Below are 23049 nucleotides of genomic sequence, written 5' to 3'. Positions count from 1 at the left end.
TGCTTCGATAAATATATGTATATATAAATGCCAAAAAACCACTTACCTATAAAAAAAAAAAATACTATTAAATGGGTAGTTCCATTCTTCATTGTTAAGAATTTATCCATATTTATGTTTTAAGTTCCATGCATTTTTTAAATAAAAGGATTTTTTAAAGCGACGGTCGTAGAAAATCACATTTTCGTAACGTGTTTTGCGCCACAAGCTTAAAGGCTACTCCTGCTACTATGAAATTTATCAAATATGGACTCGTCAAAGGAACATAATTAATGTCTGTTTTTTATTGTGTGTGTTAACCAAAATTAGTATTTTTGGTCCTCCATAGTTAAAAAAAAAAAACACACACACACATTCACGTAAAAGTTTTTCCCCTAAAACAAAAAATCCAGTTCACCAATTTATTTTTATTATTATTATTCTCTTAATGAAATACACGAGTTTTTGATTGATATATTTTAATACTTCTTTATCAACTGAATTTTTTTTTAATATCTAAAAAAAAGAAAACATTGAATGAAATAGAAAAAATTGCCGTCAGCGTCCGGTATTTACTTGACAATATAAGCATAACATGAGCTTTCATTTAAAAAAAAATCAATGAGGTTTTTAAAAAAAAAAAAGGTTTTACACTTTGGATTTTACAGGTAAATTTCCAAAAAACTATTCTTTTTTTGTTGTTTTAAATTAGAATATTTTCTTTATTGAGCTTTTATCTTCAATTTGTGATATATAAAACTTTGGTACATAAATTAATTATTAAAATTTTAATAGACATTTCAAAATGGGGTAGGTGAATTTTAAAAAAAACGTTTGTCTAAAATATTATATTTGGTTTATTGGAAAGAAAATATTATATTTGGTTTATTGGAAAGAGCATAAAATTTCACATTGACCCTGAAAATATCCTAAAAATTGAACGAATAGAAAAATTTTGATAGATTTTTAAAGTTTAAAAATTGAAAAATATTTAACTCGTAAAATTCAATTGATTTCATTACGTAAAAAAATGGCTGCATGAAGGCGTGCCGGCATTTTGTAAACCCTGTTTTTTTTTAAATAAAAAAATAATATTTCTATTATTTTTTAAACAATTTTAATAGTTTATTTTGGAAGTATATTCGTATAAACAACCCACTTTAAAAAGAGAAAATACGATTTTTTTTTATATTTTAATCGCAATTTTCTGTTAGGGGTGTCAAAAATTCCTCCAAATTTCTGATACACCCAGTTTTGCACGTAATCGCCTATAAAAAGGTAGAATCTCATTTTCTTGGAGGGCGGATTTAATTAAAAATGTTCATCAACAAATTTACCAGTATAGCTTACTGATAGATACCTGGGAAAATTATCATGGGTATTTTTTTGCCTCCTACTACTGTCTGTTCGTCTGAATCCTCTGTAGTAATCTGGTCTATTGACGCGGCCGCTTGTTGACTGGAGAAAAAAGATGGCTGTCTTGAGTGTTTATATTATTAACAAGGCTGGTGGACTTATTTACCAATATGACCACAACTGTGCTCGTCCAGAAGTGGAGAAAACGTTCGGCTTTCCATTAGAAGTTGTTCTCAAAGTACATGATGATAAAGTAGTTGTTGCTTTCGGGGAGAGAGATGCCATTAAAGGTTTGTCTCCTTTCACACACGTCATATCGATTTATTTCTCCCTGACACTATTTTTTGTCTGTAATTAACAGTTAATTAATTACATGTTTGTATTGTATATAGTTCTTGTGTATTTTTGTTACCGTACCGTTATTATTTAGAAAGCCATTCTTAGCATGAGGGGGGGTCCTAACTATTCTCTATTTTCACTTAACAATTTTACATAAAGGATGGTACTTGTACAGTTTAATCAAGACATTAAAAAATGAAAATATTGAGAAAAAATGTTATATTGTACGTATCCGTTATGGAATTAAGTTCTCCGGAAGAAAATCACTTATTTTGATCATGCAGTTTCAAATTAAGTGATATCCCCGCCCCGGAGAACTTAATTCCGTAACGGGTACGTACAATATAACATTTTTTTTTATCAATATTTTCATTTATTTAATGCCTTGATTAAACTGTACAAGTACCGAAATAAAATTATTAAATTTTTTTTTCCATGCGTACTTGAATTAAATTCACTGAAAATTAAAGAAATAACTAACAATTAAAAAAAAAAAAAAAACTCCAATTTCTTTTTGGTCGGTTAAATAATACATATATAAATAACACAAATAAGTAATAAACAAGAATTATGTGATCTATCTTGGCCCGAAGGCCAAGGAATAAAAAAGCTCCCAAAACGTTCAATGTTTTTATTAAATGAGAATTTGCTAAGAATTTTAAAGCCATGACATTTTATTTGACAGTTTGCTTTTGAAGAGTCACGAAGTAACTATTAACAAACAATTAAAATTGGTTTGTTTACAAAAAATAAACGAAATAGGTAAAGCCTTTAAACTGTCGAATACGCATAAGTTTGATGGTACTTCATATTACGCTGTTACTATTAAATAATAAGGGTATTTGTGCAGAAAAGACCTGTAAGAATTTAACAGAGATTTCCGAGTTTTTGCGACAAATCATGAACGTAATAGAGATATGCAGACGACAAATTGGTCGACATACATGAAAAAAGGTGAAATGAACATAACATCTCCCACTTTTGGCAACACCGTTTCCTATTAATTCTTTGGGGTTTGTATTACTGTACATATAGATTCGAAAAAGTTGTCAAAAAAACAAATATATAACAAATAAATGTTATCAAAGGCAAGATAAGTTACTTTTCTACCAAACTGGATATATTTTTCGTGTTTTTAGTCAATGTAACATGTTTATTCAGCCCCCAAAACATACAGTGTTTACCGATGTATTGGAAAATTCAAGATGGCGCCAGACTCTCTTTTTAACACGGTAAGTTTGGGAAAAGGTGTTATAAATAATAAACTAGACAAACTACTATTAAAAACCCACCGAATATATGTCAACCTATGTCGCGGTAACATATATTGAGCGAGTTTCTAACAGTATTTTGTCTAGTTTTATATTTATAGCACCTTTTCCCAAACTTACCGTGTTAACGAGAGAGTCAGACGCCATTTTGAATTTTCCAATATATCGCTAAACACTGTATGGTTTTCGAGCTGAATAAACATGTTACATTGACTAAAAACACGAAAAATATATCCAGTTTGGTAGAAAAGTAACTTATCTTGCCTTTGATAACACTTATTTGTTATATATTTGTTTTTTTGACAACTTTTTCGAATCTATGTGTACAGTAATACAAATCCAATTCTTTGCCTTCTTCGTCTTAAATATATCTAATTCCAATTTATCGGCCTCCTCCTCAATCGATGTAGGAACAGAACAGCTAGCAAAGCCTCACCTCCTCCTGTCAAGAATGAGTTTGTTTATGCTGTTGTTGTTTTAAGTATTATTAATTATTTAGAAACTCTGGGCGTTTATTACTATAGCCAACAAAACGAAATAGTGTGCTTCGAATTAAGGAAAAAAAACACTTTAAAATAAGTTAAAACACAAAACCAAACTCATCCACGTAGTTAAAGAGTAACATCTTGCTTTTGCTAACATTTATTTTGTTATATATTTGTTATCTTGGCCACTTTTTCGTTTTGTTGTGTATAGTAATAACTGCCCGGAATTCTTTGTAAAATGAGAGGATGGTGTTAGTTATTCTGTATATCTAATCCTAACCCTAAGTCTACATGGAAGCAGACCCCCCCCCCCTCCCACCAAAAAAAAAAAAAGAATAGTTTTTTAAAGATCACGGTCAAAGAAGAATGAGAGAAAAATTTTGGTACTTATGTATTTTTGGTACCGCGCTGAAATAATAACATTATTTCGAAAGCCATTCTTAATATGGGAGGGGAGAGTATTTTATAAGTATTCTGTGCTTCCACCTAATAATTTAATTTATAAAAAAGATACTGTGAAACTTAAATTTAACATGAAAATACTATTTAAAAATATGCACCAAAATGTCATGTAGGCATTGAAAATAGTTTTGTTTTGTTTTTTGCTAAGCATTACTAAATAAAGAACCATTTCCATTTAAAATCCTTTTAGCATTGCAAGAAAAATAAATTAAACAATTCCCTGGACTTGAGAAAGTTGGAGGTCAGAGGAGGGTCAACTTCTCTTTTGACTTCGCAAGACCTGGTGACATATTGGCTCTATACTTGCTGGCTGGAAGTGATTTGCATATGTGACAGCTTTAATTTAAGAGCATTGCTTCCTTCCAGCAGGAATCTTTATGAGTGGCAGTCTTTGAGCTGAGTCCTTGAGTGAGTCCATTTGGAGCATCTTGTCCGCCAGAAAATATCTTGGTGTATTTCCGTTACCTATACACCAAACTAATTGGGTGGGTAACGTGCTCTTTCTGTGGCTTACTTCTGGAACTTTTTGAGAAGTTCTGATGACGGTTACTTCTAGAGAAACTTAATTTGTTACGTTCACTAGAGTTCGGACGCACAGGTTTATTATTTATAGTCTTGTGTTTCTTGACTCCTGACAGAGCTGGGAGTAGCAATTTAGGAATATTTCGCAACCTTAGCACCAGACCCCACTCTGATTTATCCACTACTTTAGTGTCTGAGAATTTTCAACAGTATTTATGTAAAATTGATAAAAGCATATTTGAAATGTCAACATTATCTGAATAAACTAAATCAAACCAAAATGGACACTGAATTTGACCTGATGTCGTGTTTATCTAAAGATGAAACTCAAAATTTTACTTTAAATAATTCCTCATTTGATAACATTTATTGATAATATAAATTAACAACAACATGAAAACCATTTTTTAACAACAATATTATTTTTTATTCGCGCTCTTTTCTGACTGCAAACTTTTAACATTACCTTTTTTAAAACCCTAATCTAAGTTTAGTACTTATGTAGAATACAGAATGTGCTATTTTATGGTATGTTTTGTTTTTTTAAATTGTTAGGTGAAAGTACAAAACAGTTACATAACGCCCTCCCCTCCCCATGTTAAGAATGGGTTTCTAAATAATGTCATTATTTCAGCAAGGTCTATTCTGCATAAATACCCTAAATTTTAGAGTTAGTTCGGCAATAGTTTGGTTCAGTTCAAATTCTGTAGAAGTTCTGTCTTCTTCTTCCCTCCACCTACCTCTCCACAGGAAAAAAAAATTGTCCTCTTCTGGGCAATCTAGAAAATAATATACAAATTGTTTGCAAATAAAAAAATCTTTTTGTTTGCCAGGGAGCTACATAAATCTCCGAAAGTACTGAAATTCTAAGCTTTGTTGTTTTCCCCATTTATTTACTTGCAGGAAAATCCAGCTCCCCAAAAAGAAGCACCAGATTAGAAACATTAACAAAAAATAAGCTTTATAGTTCCATCGGTACTCCCCACCTTCCTCATGTGACAGAAAATAAAGCCACCGCCTTCAGAAAGGAGGAGGTAATGCGTAAGAGGATAACCTCCTCCTGAGACTGAACAATTATAACACTTTGATATTAAGAATAACCGAAACGCTTAATGAGTAACACTACATAACTTGGTTCAATTCCTATTTCAGTCACTCTAATCGATACAAAGCGCTCTCCCAACAGCATGTTTCTGCCCTCTTTTTTTCCAATCGACCACACCTGACCTCTCACCACCAATGTCACACCGCAAGTTGGGAGTAAGGCAATTTTTTAGGGCAGTGTATCGGCCGAGTGGCAATGGGATAGTGGAGAGGAATCCTCACACCATCAAGGCTGCTGCGGAAAAAGGCAACATTTCACCCATGGAGGCGGTGTTTTGGTACAACATCTCACCGAAAACCAGACAAGATGAGACAACTGTGCCTCATAGAGCCATCTTCGCATATAAGTGGCGGCATCCGTGCAACAAAACGGTAGGAATTGAGGGTGAAGAAGCTACCATTAAAGTGGGCGAGGAGGTGTGGGTGAAGCCCCCCAATGCAAAATGTACCACTCGCTGGGGGAGGGGGGGTCGTAATGGGAACGCAGTCGAAGAACAACATGATGGTGAATGGTGTTCCCCGGCATATCCTAGACCTGCATCGTATAACCCTGCCGGTGTGCAGTGATGGCAGTGAAGAGGAGGAAGTCGAGATCCACCAAGAAGCTAACGATGCACACCAATTCGACTTAGCCCTACATTGTGGTTCTTTACAACTGGACGAGAATGTCTGTAGTGAACCTGAAAGCGTCAACGCGCAAGAAGTTCTCCCCCAGAGGCCTCAACATGAGAGGAGGAGGCCTGCTTGGATGAAGGATTATGAAGTGTCTTATTGGGGGCGTGTGGGGTATATGGTTAGAAGAAAAAAAAAAAAGGAAGAGACAGGAAAGAAAAATAGCTTCTCTCATCATGCCCTGCCTTCCTAAGATGCCCTTCGTGTATATAAATGAGCTAACCATCCTTTCCTTCTTCTTTCCCAAAGAATGATGCAGATACGCCCAGTATGTTTTTTCTTTTTTTTTTTCTAACCATATACCCCACAGTCACTTGATTTAAAGTTAAAAATCGTTTACTTCCAAGCAACTTATTTTTACTTAAACCATGTTTTATTTATTTTTTATTTTGATATATAAATAATGTTGAAAATACAGTAACATAATTATTTAGAATATCAGGTACTTATGCATTGTGTTTGATATTTGGCAGGTGACCCTGTAAAGAAAAGCATTCGATGGGTTGCACACATGCAAATTAATTCCATTTGAGGAATGCAAAACTTCCACCATTGTCTATTGAAATGCATAATTTGACCAGAAATCTGTGAGAAATATTGGTCAAAGAAGTAGAACAATAGACAATGGGAAATATAAACATTCCAGAATGAAAGAATGCCTATATAAATCGATAACAGAAAGTGGACAGGCCAAAGAGAGTTGGTCACAGAGCGAGGACAAGCTTACAAATTTTCTTCACTGCCAAACATTCACTGATGTCACAACCATCATACTAAAATCAAAAACGTTGTCATTGGGAATAAAGAAAATATTTTATAACCCAGTTGTGTGTGCTTAATTTTGCTGCCAAATGTATATATTGAAACAGTGACAAAAGATGATTTTAGAAATTATATAGATTGAAAAACACATTGCACGATCAGCCAAAGCAAATATATAACACCTTGTATGATCTGTAATTTCCACAAAGTTGGCTTAGGTTCACTCAGCAGCTGACAGAAATAACTGGAAAAGGTTGGCCTCAAGTTTTAAAACTCTACAAATATAGTAAACTTCTATCTAATCCTAAACCCTAACCAGCATGATTTAAGTTAAATTTTTATTGCTTCCAATTCATGAAAAAGTCGCCTGCTTAGATTTTTATTAGCTAAAAAATGACAGCGCATTCATTTCTAACCTTGCAATAGGCCTTCTCCGGTTATTCACGGTAGCTGTCGGACAAACCCGACGAGCTTTGTGAAAATTGAGGGTCATAAAGTCATTCTTAACATGGTAAGGTTAATTTAGACGTGTATGTATACGTTAAAATCATTTCAAGCAACATTGACCTTTTAATTGATAACATTTTTATTGGCTTTTTTTTTTTCATCTTCAGTTGGCCACACAGTTCTTGGAATTAATGGCATTGCATCAGAAGGTCGATTCCTTCGTGATGGTAGAGACATTCTAGAAGTTTTAGCAGCTGAAGAGAATTATCCAATCAACATCAAATTTGGCCGACCTAAACTAACAACCAACGAAAAGATCATGTTAGCCAGTATGTTTCACTCGTAAGTAAATGTTGTTCTGCCTTTTTTTTTTTTATATAATATTTTTTTCTATTTAATTTACTCATGAAGCAAAGATGGCACATAGTTAGCTGAATAGGGAAACCTTCAGAAATTTCTGCAGATAAGTTAAGACAATAATGTTTTTTTAATGGCCTTATCTCGATTCGTTATTTTCTCATAGGTTATGCTAGTACAGTCATGTGGAGGGTTCATCTGAACTGGAGAGAAAAGGTAACTTGGATCTTGTACATTAGTTGTGAAATTTTTTTAAGCCTGCACAAATTGGGGGGAAGAGCATAATTTTTATCATAGATATTGACGCAAACTGAAACAAAATGAAAGGAATGTTTTTGACGCCCAACAGATTGCAAGTCATTTCATCGACATAGGTCTTGTAAGCAGCTGTCTCTTTTTGTACTGATGATACATACGAACTGTAGTAATTTGTTGTTACAGTTATTTTCTTTTTCTTTATAGTTGTAATAATGAAAGCAATAAAAAAAAACAACTCCATTATTTTCTCTGGGTTACTATTATTCTCTTGTTGATCTATTTACTTTTTTTATACAAAATTCATCTTTATTTTATTTATTTATTTGTAGACTGTTATTCTCATCTTCATAGTTGTTGTTTCAGCCAACTCATCCTCTGGTCTTCTTCAGGTGATTAACCATGACAGGATGAGAGTCTTGTAACTGTAGTTCTAGTAGTGTAATTGTTCATGTCTCACCACTGCAATACACTTACGAGACTTAGCATTCCTATCATGTCACAGTTAATCACCTGAAGAAGGCCAGAGGATGAGTTGGCTGAAATGTGGTGAAATAATGACTCTGAAGATGAGGATAACAGTCCACAAATAAATAAATAAATAAATGCACAAATTCTCATCTCAAAGGATTCCAGTAAATAATAATAAAAATAATGATAATAATAATAATAAAAATAATGATAATAATAATAATAAAAAAAATAATAATAATAATAATAATAAAAATATTATTAATAATAATAAAATAATAATAATAAAAAATAATAATAATAATAATAATAAAAAAATAATAATAATAATCAAAAAAAGAAATAATAATAAAAATAATAATAAAATAATAATAATAAAAATATTATTATTAATAATAATAAAATAATAAAAATAATAATAATAATAAAAAAAAAAAATAATAATGTATACCAAGTTAATCTTGATATTTCTTTTTCATTCATTTAATGGAACTTTTCCTTCATCAAGGGATTAAATGTTTTTTGTATTTTACAAGCTCACTCACTAGTCCTTACAGTCCAGCAGGTCAACTGTCTCCAAATTTCACTTCATACATTCTTGCTTGATCTCTTACTTAACCTGATTCAATACATCTATATTTCTGCAATGGTTTATCCAACATGAATGCTTTACATAACTGTCCTAGCATAACCTATTCTTCCTTAGGATAAATCTCTTTTTTTGAACATTCTCTAAAAGAGTGGTAGAAGAACCACAAAACTGTCTATTCAATTCAGCATTCGATACCCAAGAGGCTGGATCTATCTTGCTTCTTTGTCATGTTGACTTCTCATTATTATGCAACAAATGTATTCAGCTGAGTTTGTTTATTTGTCACTAAGGTTTTTGTTTGTTTGGATATAGCCTAGCATTCACACTGTTAGACCAATCTTCACTAAACTTGGTCAAAATATCTGTGATGGTCTAATTTAAAACTGATTTAACTTTGGAATATGTCAAAGTCACAGAAAATGTGAAAGTAACATTTTTGGCGATAACGGGTTTGGTTCACGAGAGAGACTCTCTACTTGACACACATTGTAGCCAATGAAGTCTGGCATTTTATGTGACTTTAATCCTGACAAGTTCAATCAAGGTTGGACTGTTAACTGAATTTCAACTTCTGAATTTTCAAAATTTCATGGTTGGATCTAATGCTCTTTGATAAGAGTAATCACCATACAAGGTTTCAGTCTGTTCATATAAATAGTCTCTTGAGGTATCACTGTCTTCATGGCATAACTTTGGAAATACTTCATACATCATGGAGAATTAAGGGCGTAAAGACTTTGGCCCATTCTTGCATTGTCAAACAGAAGTATGTAGGCTCATGACTACTTACATTTTTGTTTTTTTTACAAAGGAGTCACCACTTATCAAGGCCTGGAGGCCACTCAAGGATAAGGGTTAATGAGTGTACAGTGATCAAAGGGAACATGTCATAGTAATCGTTAGTAGTGGAAAAATTGGATTATGTAAGGGGATGGCTCATCAAGAATTTGTTCACGTTGGACTTGAAGACGACGATATTGAAGTCGGTTGGAAAGCAGGAAAATGGAATGGAGTTCCACAGGCGTGTGATTCTAAGAAAGAAGCTTTGTTCATGGAATCTATGTTTAAGTTTAGGCACAGATAAAGAATGGAGGAAATTATTGTGTTTTTCATGAAAGTCAGGCCAGGAGGGACCATAAGTTGGAGCTCAGATGAGCACTTGCCATGAAAATAATAAAGCAGAGACAGGCTCGCAACATTTCTTGTGTGGGAAAGAGGTTGCAGGAAAGAGGAAAGGGTATCAAAGTTTATTTTGAACTCTGTTAAGGCAGGATAAGTCCTTCTAGCAGCTCCTGCCCAGACGTGGCAACAGTACTCCATCCTTGGACGTACTTGGGTCTTATACGGATAGAGAATTGCATCAGCAGTGAGAACAGCAGAATGATCCCATCATTTTTCCAGCAGCCTTGGCAATGGATTTGATGTACATGTTTCATTTCAGATCAAAAGTAAAGATCGACCTAGAAGTTTATTAACACATGGAGCCTCCCGAAGACAAGAGCCATTTATTTCAAGTGATGCCTGATGGGGATCAGAGTGTTGATGATGGAAAGATAAAAGCTTGGTTTTAAATAAAATCAGCATGCACAGAAAAAATATATTTTCAGGTTATAGTGTCGTACATAATTTTGAAGTCAATATATTTTGTATGTAAACTTAATATTAAAATATTGAGTACATCCATTTCTTTTTCTGGAAGTTATTATAGACCAGTATAAAGCAAGTTGTTTATAAAAAACAGGATTTGCATATTGAAAAATTGAATGCATTTCTCTTTCTCGCTGTAACCATGATGATCAAACTTTTTAAGAGTACTATATTAATGTATTTTGGAACCATACTATTTTTTTCTCTCTTCCTCTTAGTGTAATAATAATGGCAAAAAATTCTTTTGATATAGCATGTTTCTTTTTTTTTACAAGAACTACAGCAACATGCATTGGCAGCATTTTTCCACATGATATATGGAATTGAAACTTGGCCAGTGAAAGTTGCATGGAAAGAAATGCTCTGAGAATTTAATCCACAATCTAAATACATCACCACAATTTCATAGTCTGCAATGGTATCCATTAGACCATGACAGACCTGTTTGTAGTATTTATAAGTTTTCTTTTTTATGGTTTCTCTTCAGATTATAATTTTCTTTTCTCTTTTCTTGTATCCATGTTTTCAGATTGTACACCATCAGCTGCCAGTTGTCACCAGAATCCCGTTCGTCAGGAATTGAGATGTTAGAGACGGATACTTTTAAGTTGCATTGTTTTCAAAGCATGACAGGTAAGAAATTACTTCTACAAAAATCATTAAATGTTTATGCTGTCAGCTATTTCTCTTTCTCTCTTTGTCGTCCTGCTATTATTACTGTGATTAAATGCCTTAAAAACTGGTATAAACCTGTTCTCTTGACAAAGAAAAGAAAAAATAGCTGCTGCTTCTTTTTATATGCTGGCAATATTGTCATCTCATATGCAAATGAGATGCTTCCAGTTCAAATAAAATAACTCAGGGACAGCCTTGATTTTGAATATGGATACTGGGGTATCAAGTTTTGACAGCAGATTGTCAAATTTTGGAGTTTGCGAGTTTTGACAGCAGAGTGTCAAATTTTGGAGTTTTGACAGCAGAGTGTCAAATTTTGGAGTTTTGACAGCAGAGTGTCAAATTTTGGAGTTTTGACAGCAGAGTGTCAAATTTTGGAGTTTTGACAGCAGAGTGTCAAATTTTGGAATTTGGGAGTTTTGGCAGCAGAGTGTCAAATTTTGGAGTTTGGGAGTTGCTAGTTTTGACAGTAGACTATCGAATTTAGGGTAGTGAGTTTTGATATCAGTGTGTCAAATTTAATCCTGGAAATTGTTGGAAATGGAGCATAGTAAACACTTGATTATTTAACCACAATTACAACTCCACATTAGCACTCATTTTTCTTTCAGCTTTTTGAAACTATAACCTGCATTTAAATTATTTGGATTCTTCTGACTGCTACTCTCATCTTGTTTCAGATTTATGAATATTAGTTGAACTCTGGAACCTTTTACTTAATAATCATCACTTATTAATGCACAAAGACTAATCAAGGATAAGAATTAAATAAGTGTCAAGTCGATGGTGCGACACCACCATGATGATTGCTAATGATGGTGGAAGTTTGGCAGAATTTGATCATTTTAGAGGATGGCTCAACAAGAATTTGTTTACATTAGACTTGAAAACAACAGTTGTAGTCAGCTAGGAAGCAGCCTTGTGGTATTGTGTTCCACAGACAGATAGTTCTAGGAAAGAAACTTTGTTTATGGAAGTTTCATTTTAGTTTTAGACACAGAAGGAGAAAGGAAAATTATTGACAGCTTAATCCATAGGAGTAGATTGTTCTCATTTCATCAGCCATGATCGGGTAACAGTGCATTTTTATATTCTTGTAGAATAGTGTTGAATATTGAGCCATTATGTTAAACAAATATGGCTGTAGTAAATCAAATTGGTGAAGGATCAAGGCAGTCACGATCAGCAGTGGTTCGATCGTTTCAAGATGAGGGTTGACAGCGAACTGACTTGAATCCAAAATTCGATATTTTTCTAATGAAGCAAGAGGCTTCTCATTGGTTGATTGTTCTAACCATAGTTATAAATAAAATCGTCCATAGCATTGGGGATCATACTCTCATTAGTCAAAAACATCTTAACGAAGATTCCTAAATTCGAAAATATGCATTTATTAAATAAGAACATTTTATATTGTTATTTTAATGTTTGTATGGCAATCATGTGTCGGACTATCTTTTCCACGTAGCCTGCCGCTGTATTGACTAGGTGTTTTCTTAAGGACAAGAGTCAGAAATAAACAAAAGACAAAATGGAGGTGGAAATGATGATGATAAAGACATGGCTGCATTTATATTTATAAAGATACATTTATTTTTTCACAGAGAAAATTTGTCAAAGACGTGTGTAAAATGGAGCATGATATATGATGCACAAAAAAGGGATGCACAGTAACAGCCTTATTTATTACATGTAAATGTCTGCATTATAAGTTCTTAGGCACAATCATGTATTGCTAGGGCCAATATGGAGAATGCATTGGGCAATGTCAACTAAATTGCAACTTTTTATTGTCCAAAAACTATACTGTACAAGATATTATACTGAAATAGACAGCTGTCTGGGTGTCTCATCTTAACTGTACAGAAACTAAATCTAATGACAGTGCGTTTAACAGTGTGTGGCCATGTAAAAACTTGGAGCTGAGTGTGATACATTCAGCCAGCATTTTGAATCACATGCTGTGTATGCAAGTTCTTTTCTTACTTCAAAACTGAAGAGTCTATTTACTTGCCTCTGCAAGAGGGCAGAGTTAGACACACTCTATTTTTAATGTGGGAAAAATTTACCTCCCCAAGAAAAGGGCATCATGCATTAGGATAAAAATTAAAATTTGCCTCAGTCTTGAAGAATTTCATATTCACTGACCAAAGACAGAAAAAATAAACTGCAGTATTGGAACAGATGCGAATCATTTTTATTGGTTGCTAATATAGTTTGGAGAAAATAACGTGAAAATGTTTAAAGGGACATAACTCCTGATTATATTAGCATAGTAAATCTTAAGAAAGTTGGAAGCTACAACAGCCAAAATGTTTTGAAAATATCAATCACTCCAATCTATGGCGTATTTTACATATCCTTTCAAATAATGAAAAAGTTTGATAAAATATATGGTTCTGTATTATTTCGATTATTCAAACTACTCATCTCTGATATTATTTTCACAATATTTTCTACCGGTGCAGAATTTCAAATGAATCCTTATAATCCACGAAGGTAACTTGCTCTTGTTCAGTCAGCCATGACTAAGCAGAAATCTAAAATAATTTGTGATAGTATTCTTAGTATTACCGATATTGAGTTTTACATTTTCAACCTCCAGAAGAACGTCATTTAGAACTGATTATTTCTTAACAATATTGGAAGAATAAAATCAGAGATAAAAACAATAGTTTGAATAATCAATCACTTCAAGCTCCCACACTGTCAACCGATCTCCAACCACTGTCCCATCACTACAATGTTGCATTCTTGTGCTTGTTTTACAAGTATTTCAGTGGAATATACTTCCATGAACTCTCAGCACTAAAATGCAAATAATTACCCCTGACCAACCCGAAATGCAGCAAAATCCTAACCTTTCAGTGTTATGGTCCAAAGGTGCCGGAAAGCTTTCTACTCTAATAGTTTCTTCCTTCAAACTGATAGGCTTTTAAATTCCCTCTCTGTAGTCTGTCTCCCCAACTGTATTAACATGCTGAAATTTAAATGCAATGTGAACAGACATCTTGCTGCTCAACTCCCTATTTAGTAAGAATGGTTCCTTATTCACAGTAGTCCCTTACATCTCTGTAGCAATCTTGTTCGGGGGTGAGTAAAAGTTTTAAAAAAATTTTAAATTAGTACTTGTTTGAATAATCAAAATAATACAAATTATGTCAATTTTTATTTTTAAAAATTCCGAAATATTAACTAAATGATAAAAATGATAAAAACGTGTAAAGAAAATTACCTAATCTTCATTATAATGTTGCTATCAATGATATTGAGCACTATATACAGAGTTAAGAGATGAGACCACAACCCAAAATATTGGATAATCTATTTTTTAAAAAATTGGCTTATGAAAAAGAAATGATGGGAAAGCAGACCACTTGAAATTCCACAAAAGTTATGTCCGCTCAAGATAATAAACATCCTGGTCAGTCAGTTTTTATAGATTATATATAGTGGATAAATATTGAGGTGTTGTATGGTGTGGTCCAACTTATATATATATGTATATATATATATATAGTAATTTATAAAATACTAGCAGGGGTGCCCGGCGTTGCTCGGGTGTTTGGAGGTGTATGCTGTGCAAAAAAAGCAAAAAAACAAAAAAAATGGTTAATTTTTTAAAACTTTGACCCCTATTATGACCCCTTAAAATTTATAGTTTCGGGCTCAAATCACTTTATTAAGTTAGATCCAGGTTCAAGGAACCTATATCTAAAATTTCAAGTGTCTAGACCCAAAATTGTCGGAGGAGTTTGGTAGAGTTCTTAAAGGTCAAATTGTTGAAATTTGACCCCTTAACAGCCAAATTTCTGGCTGACACCTGTCACATCGATTTTCCCAAATCTCAGTACCCGGTATTTCAAATTTCGAGTCTATAGACTAAAAATTGACAGAGTTATTGCGTAGGGAAATGTACACAGACAGACAGACACACAGACACACACACAGACAGACAGACACTTCACTTTTATAGATATATAGATATATGGCGATTAAGCTACACTGAATATTCGGCGTTTCATCCACTCTAGGACTCTTCAGGCTTATGCGCATAAGCCTGAGGAGTCCTAGAGTGGATGAAATGCCGAATATTCAGTATAGCTTAATTATAATCTGTCAATGCACACAAGCACAAGGGATAAATTCATGAAATGTCTGCCATTATCAACCAGCAGAGTGTTACCACTGTCGACTAAAAGAAGAGTCTAACAAGCATGCATATGTAGTGTGATGATGTATGAAAGTGAAACCTGGCCTATGAGGGTTGAAGACATGCATTGCTTGGAGGGAAATAATATGAGAATGATACAGTGGGTGTGTAATGCGTCATGATACCATCCTCTCAAACATTATATCTTAAGGGGCTGAAGTATCTATTCTGTTATCATGATACCATCCCCCAGGTATTATCTCCTGTTTTGTGGGTGGGGGGGAGAAGAGAGCAGTGTAGTATGTTTGTTCATTGTAGTAACATCTTAACAGGCATTACCTCCTTTTGAGGGAGAAGGAATAGTGTAGTATCTGTTCTGTTTTCATGATAACATCTCCCCATGGATTACCTCCTCCTTTTGTTATTAAGAAGTAAAATAATTTTTATTCTTTCTTTCAGGCATAAAATTCATTGCTCTAACAGATCCGCGCCAAGTTGGAGTTGAACAGCTTTTGAAAAAGCTTTATGAAGTCTATTCGGATTATGCTTTAAAAAATCCATTCTACTCATTGGATATGCCAATACGGTAATTTGTTGTTGATTTGATTTTCAAACATGCATTAAAGTATTGTTGGGTTATGAGGTTATTTTATCTTACAGTTTTGCATTAAGCATATATCCTAAACATATCATCAGAATGAATAATACACAAAACTAAGAATATGTACAATTTGCACATTTAATTTAGAGTTAATAACATATAATAAATAACAATGAATGTTACATCATAAAAAACATTAAAAAAAATTGTTACTAACATGAATAGCTATAGTTTTCTATTAAATGTAGGTTAAAGATAATTTTTAATTTTGTGAAAAATTTTTAAGACACATGCAGCATGTTGGATTCCCTTTCACTCACTGCTTCTTTTCAAGTAAAACAAAGGGAAACAACCGAGCAATGACACCACAGGGATCAGTTCCCAACAATAAAAAAACATAATTCTGATATCAAGTTATTTTCTGAATAGTAAAAAAAAAAAAAAATCAAATTTTAATATTTTTATTATATTTCTCTTAGTTTGTCATTTCACTTTTTTTTTTTTTTCGGATACTACTGGTTCCACCTGGCTGAAATTTTGTATGGATCTTTGTTATTATAAGGTTTAGTGAACTAAGTATTAGGGTATTCATGCAATGACAATTAGTATTTAATGAAAAAATGGGTAAAAATTTAATGATATTCAACCATCAATTTGTCATAATTTAAATCAATGGGCTATAAATTTTGCCTGTTTTTAATGAGCTAAAATGTGTAGTATATATATATATATATATATATATATATATATATATATATATATATATATATATATACACTCTTTATTTGTTTTTACATAAGCAGTAATATATTGCTAGACAGTCATGAGCATGTTTCAGTCAACTAGTTACTAGTAACTCAAGGCCTCTTCAGACGATACAGCTAAAACGAAAGCAAAGTTTGCAATGAAAATATCATGTCTTCCTCCTCACAAGGAGTTAATATCAGGAGGTCCCATCAAATGTTGTGAAAAATAAGATTTGGTAAAGAAGACCCAATAGAGGTACAGATAAGGGTTTGTGTTGAGATATAGAAATGTAGGAGAAAGGTGTGTGTGTGTGTGAGGGGGGGGGTTAAAGATCGGGATAATGTAAGATTAGAAAGAAGAGTATCCGTATGCATGTGTCATGGCCACCCTAAATCTTAGACATTCTAGTGTGTATAGGTTGAATAGCCTCAGATATATATATATATATATATATATATATATATATATATATATATATAATCAGGGGTCTCCAAACTATGGTCCGTAGGCCAGATCTGGCCCTCCAAGGTCTTTAATCCGGTCTGCAAAGCTCTTATGGAAAACATAAAAATATTCAGGAAACGTTTAAGAAATGGAATCGTGAAAATATTGTGGTGTTTTTTCTTTTTGTTCAGAAAACGATTAAAAGAACAAGGTTTTGGAGAATCAGTTGCCCTAAGCAGCAAAGCTAGCAAAACAATCTAAAACCAGTCATTTTTTTTATAAATTTATTTTGGCTCGCATAGCCCTAAAAAGTCAGCAATATGCCTCCTTCCCACCACCACCCCATCCCAAAACTTTGGAGACTCCTGATATATATATATATATATATATATACTAACAGTTACTCCACATTGCTCAGATTAGAGTGTAGTATAGCATCATGTGCAGCATCATATTAGGTAGTGTATATTAACAACCTTGATATTGTCAGCTAGATATCATACACACTGAGCGATTCAAATATGGGTTAATACTCGTTCAAATTACGCTTATTAATAGATTAATGCCATTGAATAATTGTTAGGAAAGTATCATTAGCTTCTTTAAAACCTATTTCCATTACATTCAGATACAAACTGTACATTTGGATACAATTAGATTTAAGGTATACAGGCAGAGAAATGTTTACATGTGTACCTTGCAATCAGAGAATTATTAGTTTCCTACAGGAAAGCTGATACGAATAATAAATCTGTAAATTGATTGCCCCCCCCCTTCTCTCTTTTTTGTTTCTAGTCCGTCTTTTTTACAAATATTATTATGACATGTTTTTCAAAATATTTTATGAAAATCAGACGTTTTCTTTTTGTTACAGAAAGCTATAACACACTGATCTTGTTCAAAATTCTATTACTTTTCTTCTCTCCTGAATATTAACATTAATAATACTCATATTGGAATTTATAAGCCACTCACTGATTGGTTAGTTGTTTTCGCTTGTCCATTTAAAGGTCGTGTGGATTGAAGAAAAGCTAAATTTAATTATTGATCCTTTAAGAATCACATGAGCTAACCTATAAAACTCAAGTGCTTAAGGCTTTTTCTATTTTTATTATTATGGTGATGTCATTCAAATACATTATGACACAAGTCCCTAAACGGTTGTTGCAATCAAACCTATTCCATGATTGGAAGACCTAGCAAATGTTCAGGTCAAAGCATGCACACATGTTAAGAGAACACTTTTTCGCACAAAATAAATTCTGCAAGTGCACGTATGTTCCAATATTGTGTATTTAAATCCTTCCAAACATGGTATGAAGCCACTTTGTGTAAGAAGGTAAAATGAACAAAAGCTGATTATCACAGACACAGGAGATGTTTGTTGGCCTTTGTTTTGAAAAGACTAAGGCTATAGGTAGATTGAAAACAACGGGAAGAGATTTCCACAAGTCTGCAGTTCTTGGAAAGAAGCTGCTGGAATAGGAAGTTGTATTGCAATGAGGTATAAAGCAAATTGATGCAGATCACTAGACCAACTAGTAAAACAAGTTGGAACAAAAGAAAGTGGGAATAGATCAGACAGTCCTGAAGAACACGTCATAATAGTATTTATAAAAAAAAAAAAAAGACTGGGACTAGCAACATCAAGTCTGTGAGAGAGAAGAAAGGGTGAGGGCCGATCAAATTACAGATTTGTTATCTTGTGTCTTACTCTGCCCTTGTGGAGAGACAAGTAAATAGGTACAGTAACTTTTAATCAGAATGAATTTGACAAAGACAACATTGATTGAAAATTATAAAGAAAACAAAGTTTTTTTTTCTCTCCCTTTAAACAAGGCATATTGCAACTTGAACGTGAAGGTAAACTTATAAAGATCATACTCAGGGGACTGTGGGGAGTTGAGCTGCAAGATTTTGATTTGTATTACATTTAAACTTCTGCGGGTTAGTGCAGTCAGGGAAGCAAGGAACAGATTTCCAAAGTCTGTCAGATCCTGGAAAATATGAGAATCTCTATTTCTGGCATTTCAGACCTCAACAGTGAAGTGGGGAAAAGGGATTTTGCAGCTTGTTGGGTTAGTCATGAGTATGTATGTCAAGATAACACAAGTTCTATAAGTTCATCAGAGCACATTCCGTTTAAGTACTTGTAAAACAGGCACAGGGATGCAACATTGTGGTGATGAGACAAAGGTTGGAGCTTGGCTGATAGTGCGTAACTTATTAGATTGGAGACTTTTTTTTTTTTTAACTCTGTCTAAAAGGGAGAGATTAGTGCAGTTGTAATTGCTTAGATGTGACAACAACACTCCCTGCATAGACAAATGGTAGTATTGTAAAGATATACGATACTCTCAGATGCGAGTAATTTTCTAATACATTAGAGGGAGCCCACCTTCTTTGCAACAGCCTTGGCAACATCTTTAATGTATTTGTTCCAATTCATGTCTGTGAATGTTAAGCTGAGGAGTTTGAACGATTAGTTCTTAGGTAGGATGTTATTAGCCATATTAGAAGCTTTCTTGTAATTGTTAAAGGAAAGAAGCTTAGCCTTAGTAGCATTAAATGCTACCATCTATTTACAACCCCCCATTCCACTACAGACTGGGGGGTCGTTTTCTAAGGTTTCTGCATTTGTTTTGATTATGTGTGCATTCGTTTTTTTTTCCATCATATTTGTTATAGAATGTGGTGTCATTAGCAAATATAACCAATCTCAGACACAATTTTATTAAGGATATTATTTATATCAGGAATGATAAAGGTCCAGGATCGACCCCTGAGGTACCCCTTGCATTAATATCATGTTGTTTAGAATATAACGTTATCTATGTATTAACATCACAAGGAACAGAAGAAATGAAAAAAACTTGAATCGCTCTTTTCTCAGTGAAACAACAGACATTTATTTACAGGTACTTCCAGCATAATACCTTGTCTCTTATTCAAAAGTCTTCTCATACTCCAATATGTTTAACAAAACTCTGCCGTGTCAAGCACGTGGTACTCTGTTTTTGTCCGGCCATGTTTAGGATGTGTCTTTTCTCTGTCACTCTTCACCCACATGTGTAACACATCTATCTCTGTCCTTCCTCGCATCAATGGTCCACGTTTTTCTCTTTTTATAATCTTTTTCTTTTCTTCCTCGCCATAATGTCACCTCGCACATGGCTCGGCAATACATAGGTAGGGGCAAAAATGGACGGATAGGGGGCCTAGTTTTGAAAGCCGATTTATCATAATTTTTTGTAGGTTTCCGACTACTTTTTGATTGTATTTGAAAGATTAAAAACTAAAGTTAATTTCTCAAAGGAAAAACATATTTGTCCACGTGAAAAAAAGAAAATGTTTTCATTGCGAACTAACCAATGCAGCTAAATTTTAGTTAAAAATTAAGTTAAATAAATTTATTGTAAAAATCCTTTCAAAGATAAACATTACTTTTCTGGGTCTATTTCAAAGATAATTAGTAAAGTCCTAAGGTATTGAATTAAATAAAAACAAAAGACACTTTGTTTGTACAAAAAATAGCTTAATTAGCCCAAAAAAGTGAGAGATTCTGCCCTTTGCAAAATTGCAACAAACGGAAGTTTTGTAAACATGGATTATACAGAAGCCCAAAATTTCAGACAGTCGAAAGGCTGTCTGAAAATGACGTCAGGTAGTTAAGGGGAGCTGGTTTTCTTTCCCCCCCCCCAAGACATGCATTCGTACATTCCCATTCTGAACGTTTGTATCATTTTTACCATTTTTTAATTTAATTATTTGTCTATGTTCCTGTTTTTAAATTTAATTTTTATTTTATTTTTCAAGATTATGTAAAATTTATGTTATGCCGAAAGTTTCACATTCATGCAAGCAAGGAAAATATTAGAATCTTACACATAAAAATTATGCGAAACCTGTAATTTAAAAAGTAGAAATATTTTTTTCAATTATAATTTTTTTGTGGGAAAATATTAAATAAACAATGCTTAATTCAATGATAATATCGGTAGTTTGAGAAATTAATTTTTCTTTGGGTTATTCATTTTTGTAATGTTCCTGTAAAAATTAAATAATTTTTTTTAATTGTTATAATTTATGCTTTATTTTCATAAAAAAGCAAAAATAAATTCAGTCATTTTTTTTCTTTTTTTTATTACTACTGAAAACCATAACTTTAGTAAAGGTATTTTTTCTTTAACCAAAATAATACATTTCTTCTAAGATTTAAATAAAAATAATGGGTTTATTATATTCCATGACCATTATTTGATAAATACTGAAAATTTCATTAAAATTGGTGAATTTCCTGATTTTTGGTGAATTTTTAAATAAAGGGAGGGGTCAAAATGTTTATACAATTTGAGCATCAGCATTCATTTTGCACGTACTTAGTATTTGCATATGTTGGCTGTTGTTGTTGCTGCTGCCATACACATATCCACACACTGTTACAGGAGATAATTTGTTAAAATAAACAACCAGCATCAAAATTTAAAATGACACACAGTATCTTCTTTCTTTTGTGAAGTGTAGTTTTTTCTTTCCTCGGTTAATGAGGGCGAATTTTTATTTTTGACCTAATCCAGAGTGATCGTTTTGGAGGAAATTGGATTTACTTGCATGAAAAACCGACTTTGTATCTAACTCTGCCCTCGTGAAGAGGAAAATAAATAGGTACATTTCCTAGACAAACATTGTGCCTTTAATGTTTTCTTTTCTTTTTAGAATTTTTGAGATGAGGATTGATAATTTAATTGATATTTGAATTATTCGGACTACTGTTCTCATCTTGAATGTTATTATCACAATTTTTTTTGCTGATGTAACCTCCCGCTTTCTTCAGGTACATCTTGTCAAACTCAAAAATCTTTATAGAATTTTGAACGGAACCTTTTGTTTAATCTATGAGGGTAACTTGCGCTTGTTCCATCACCAGGTAGACGTCTTTAGTCATTCGTAATTGTATTAGTATTGTCTTCACTAAGAATTGAACCTTCACTTATATCCATTATGCCACATATATTTACAGGCTGTTCTTATATAAATTTTAGGAACCTTAAATCTATTCTATTCTAGGCCAAGAAATGGATGAGAATTCCTGAGTTAATAGATGTAGAACAGCTGAGGTAGTAGGATCAGTTGGCAAGGGTGGGTCAAGGAAAACATGGGAGGAAGTGATAAGAATGGGCTTGGGAGAAAGAGGGATAAATAAAGACCTGGTCAGAGATGGGTTAGTCAGTTCCTAAAAGCCAGCATATAAAACCTGAATACAATTTATCATTATCTATTAACCATTAACATCATCTAAAAACAATATGATCATTAAAAGTATAGAATTTGTTTTTGTTTTTTGATAGGAATTTTCTTATTAAATTTTTTGAATAATTTTTGTTTATTTTTATTTTATTTTTTTTTTCATTGTTTTCAGGTGTGAATTATTTGAAACCAATCTTCAGGCATGCATAGAACAATCTGAACGTGCAGCCACTGGAATGTGAGCGAAATAAAACGAGACCAAACGAAATGCCATGCCCTTCCTCACCACCTCACGTTGGGGAATGTTTTCCTTATAAGCTTGGACACTTGTAAATTTCATCTGGGCTGGTCCCAAACGTCAACACTTAAAAATAGGCTTATCCTCACTAATTTCAATTGTCTGATTTGTTATTTTTCATTCAAACAAATATTGGAAATGTAAATAAAATATTTACTTTTAT

The 23049-nt window shown here is 33.0% G+C and overlaps 1 protein-coding gene across 1 annotated transcript; it reads left to right on the top strand.

Moving 5' to 3' along the window:
• Positions 1-1406: 1406 nt before the first annotated feature.
• LOC145268021 (trafficking protein particle complex subunit 4-like) lies at positions 1407-23048 on the top strand. The gene is made up of 5 exons (XM_080123345.1): positions 1407-1625; positions 7567-7741; positions 11251-11354; positions 16009-16135; positions 22761-23048. Exons 1-5 carry the CDS (start codon positions 1451-1453, stop codon positions 22828-22830), a joined length of 651 nt encoding a protein of 216 aa, XP_079979471.1. The 5' UTR covers positions 1407-1450; the 3' UTR covers positions 22831-23048.
• The last annotated feature ends 1 nt before the right edge of the window (position 23049 follows it).

The sequence above is a fragment of the Euprymna scolopes genome, chromosome 4 (genome assembly GCF_053919585.1).
Source record: "Euprymna scolopes isolate OS-2025 chromosome 4, ASM5391958v1, whole genome shotgun sequence".
NCBI lineage: Eukaryota > Metazoa > Mollusca > Cephalopoda > Sepiida > Sepiolidae > Euprymna > Euprymna scolopes.
This window is presented reverse-complemented; position numbering and strand designations above follow the sequence as displayed.

Coding starts and splice junctions, on each gene's coding strand:
- LOC145268021 (XM_080123345.1), top strand. CDS start 1,451: ATGGCTGTCTTGAGTGTTTATATTATTAACAAGGCTGGTGGACTTATT. Junction 1,626..7,566: donor GGAGAGAGATGCCATTAAAG/GTTTGTCTCCTT, acceptor TTTCATCTTCAG/TTGGCCACACAGTTCTTGGA. Junction 11,355..16,008: donor TTGTTTTCAAAGCATGACAG/GTAAGAAATTAC, acceptor TCTTTCTTTCAG/GCATAAAATTCATTGCTCTA.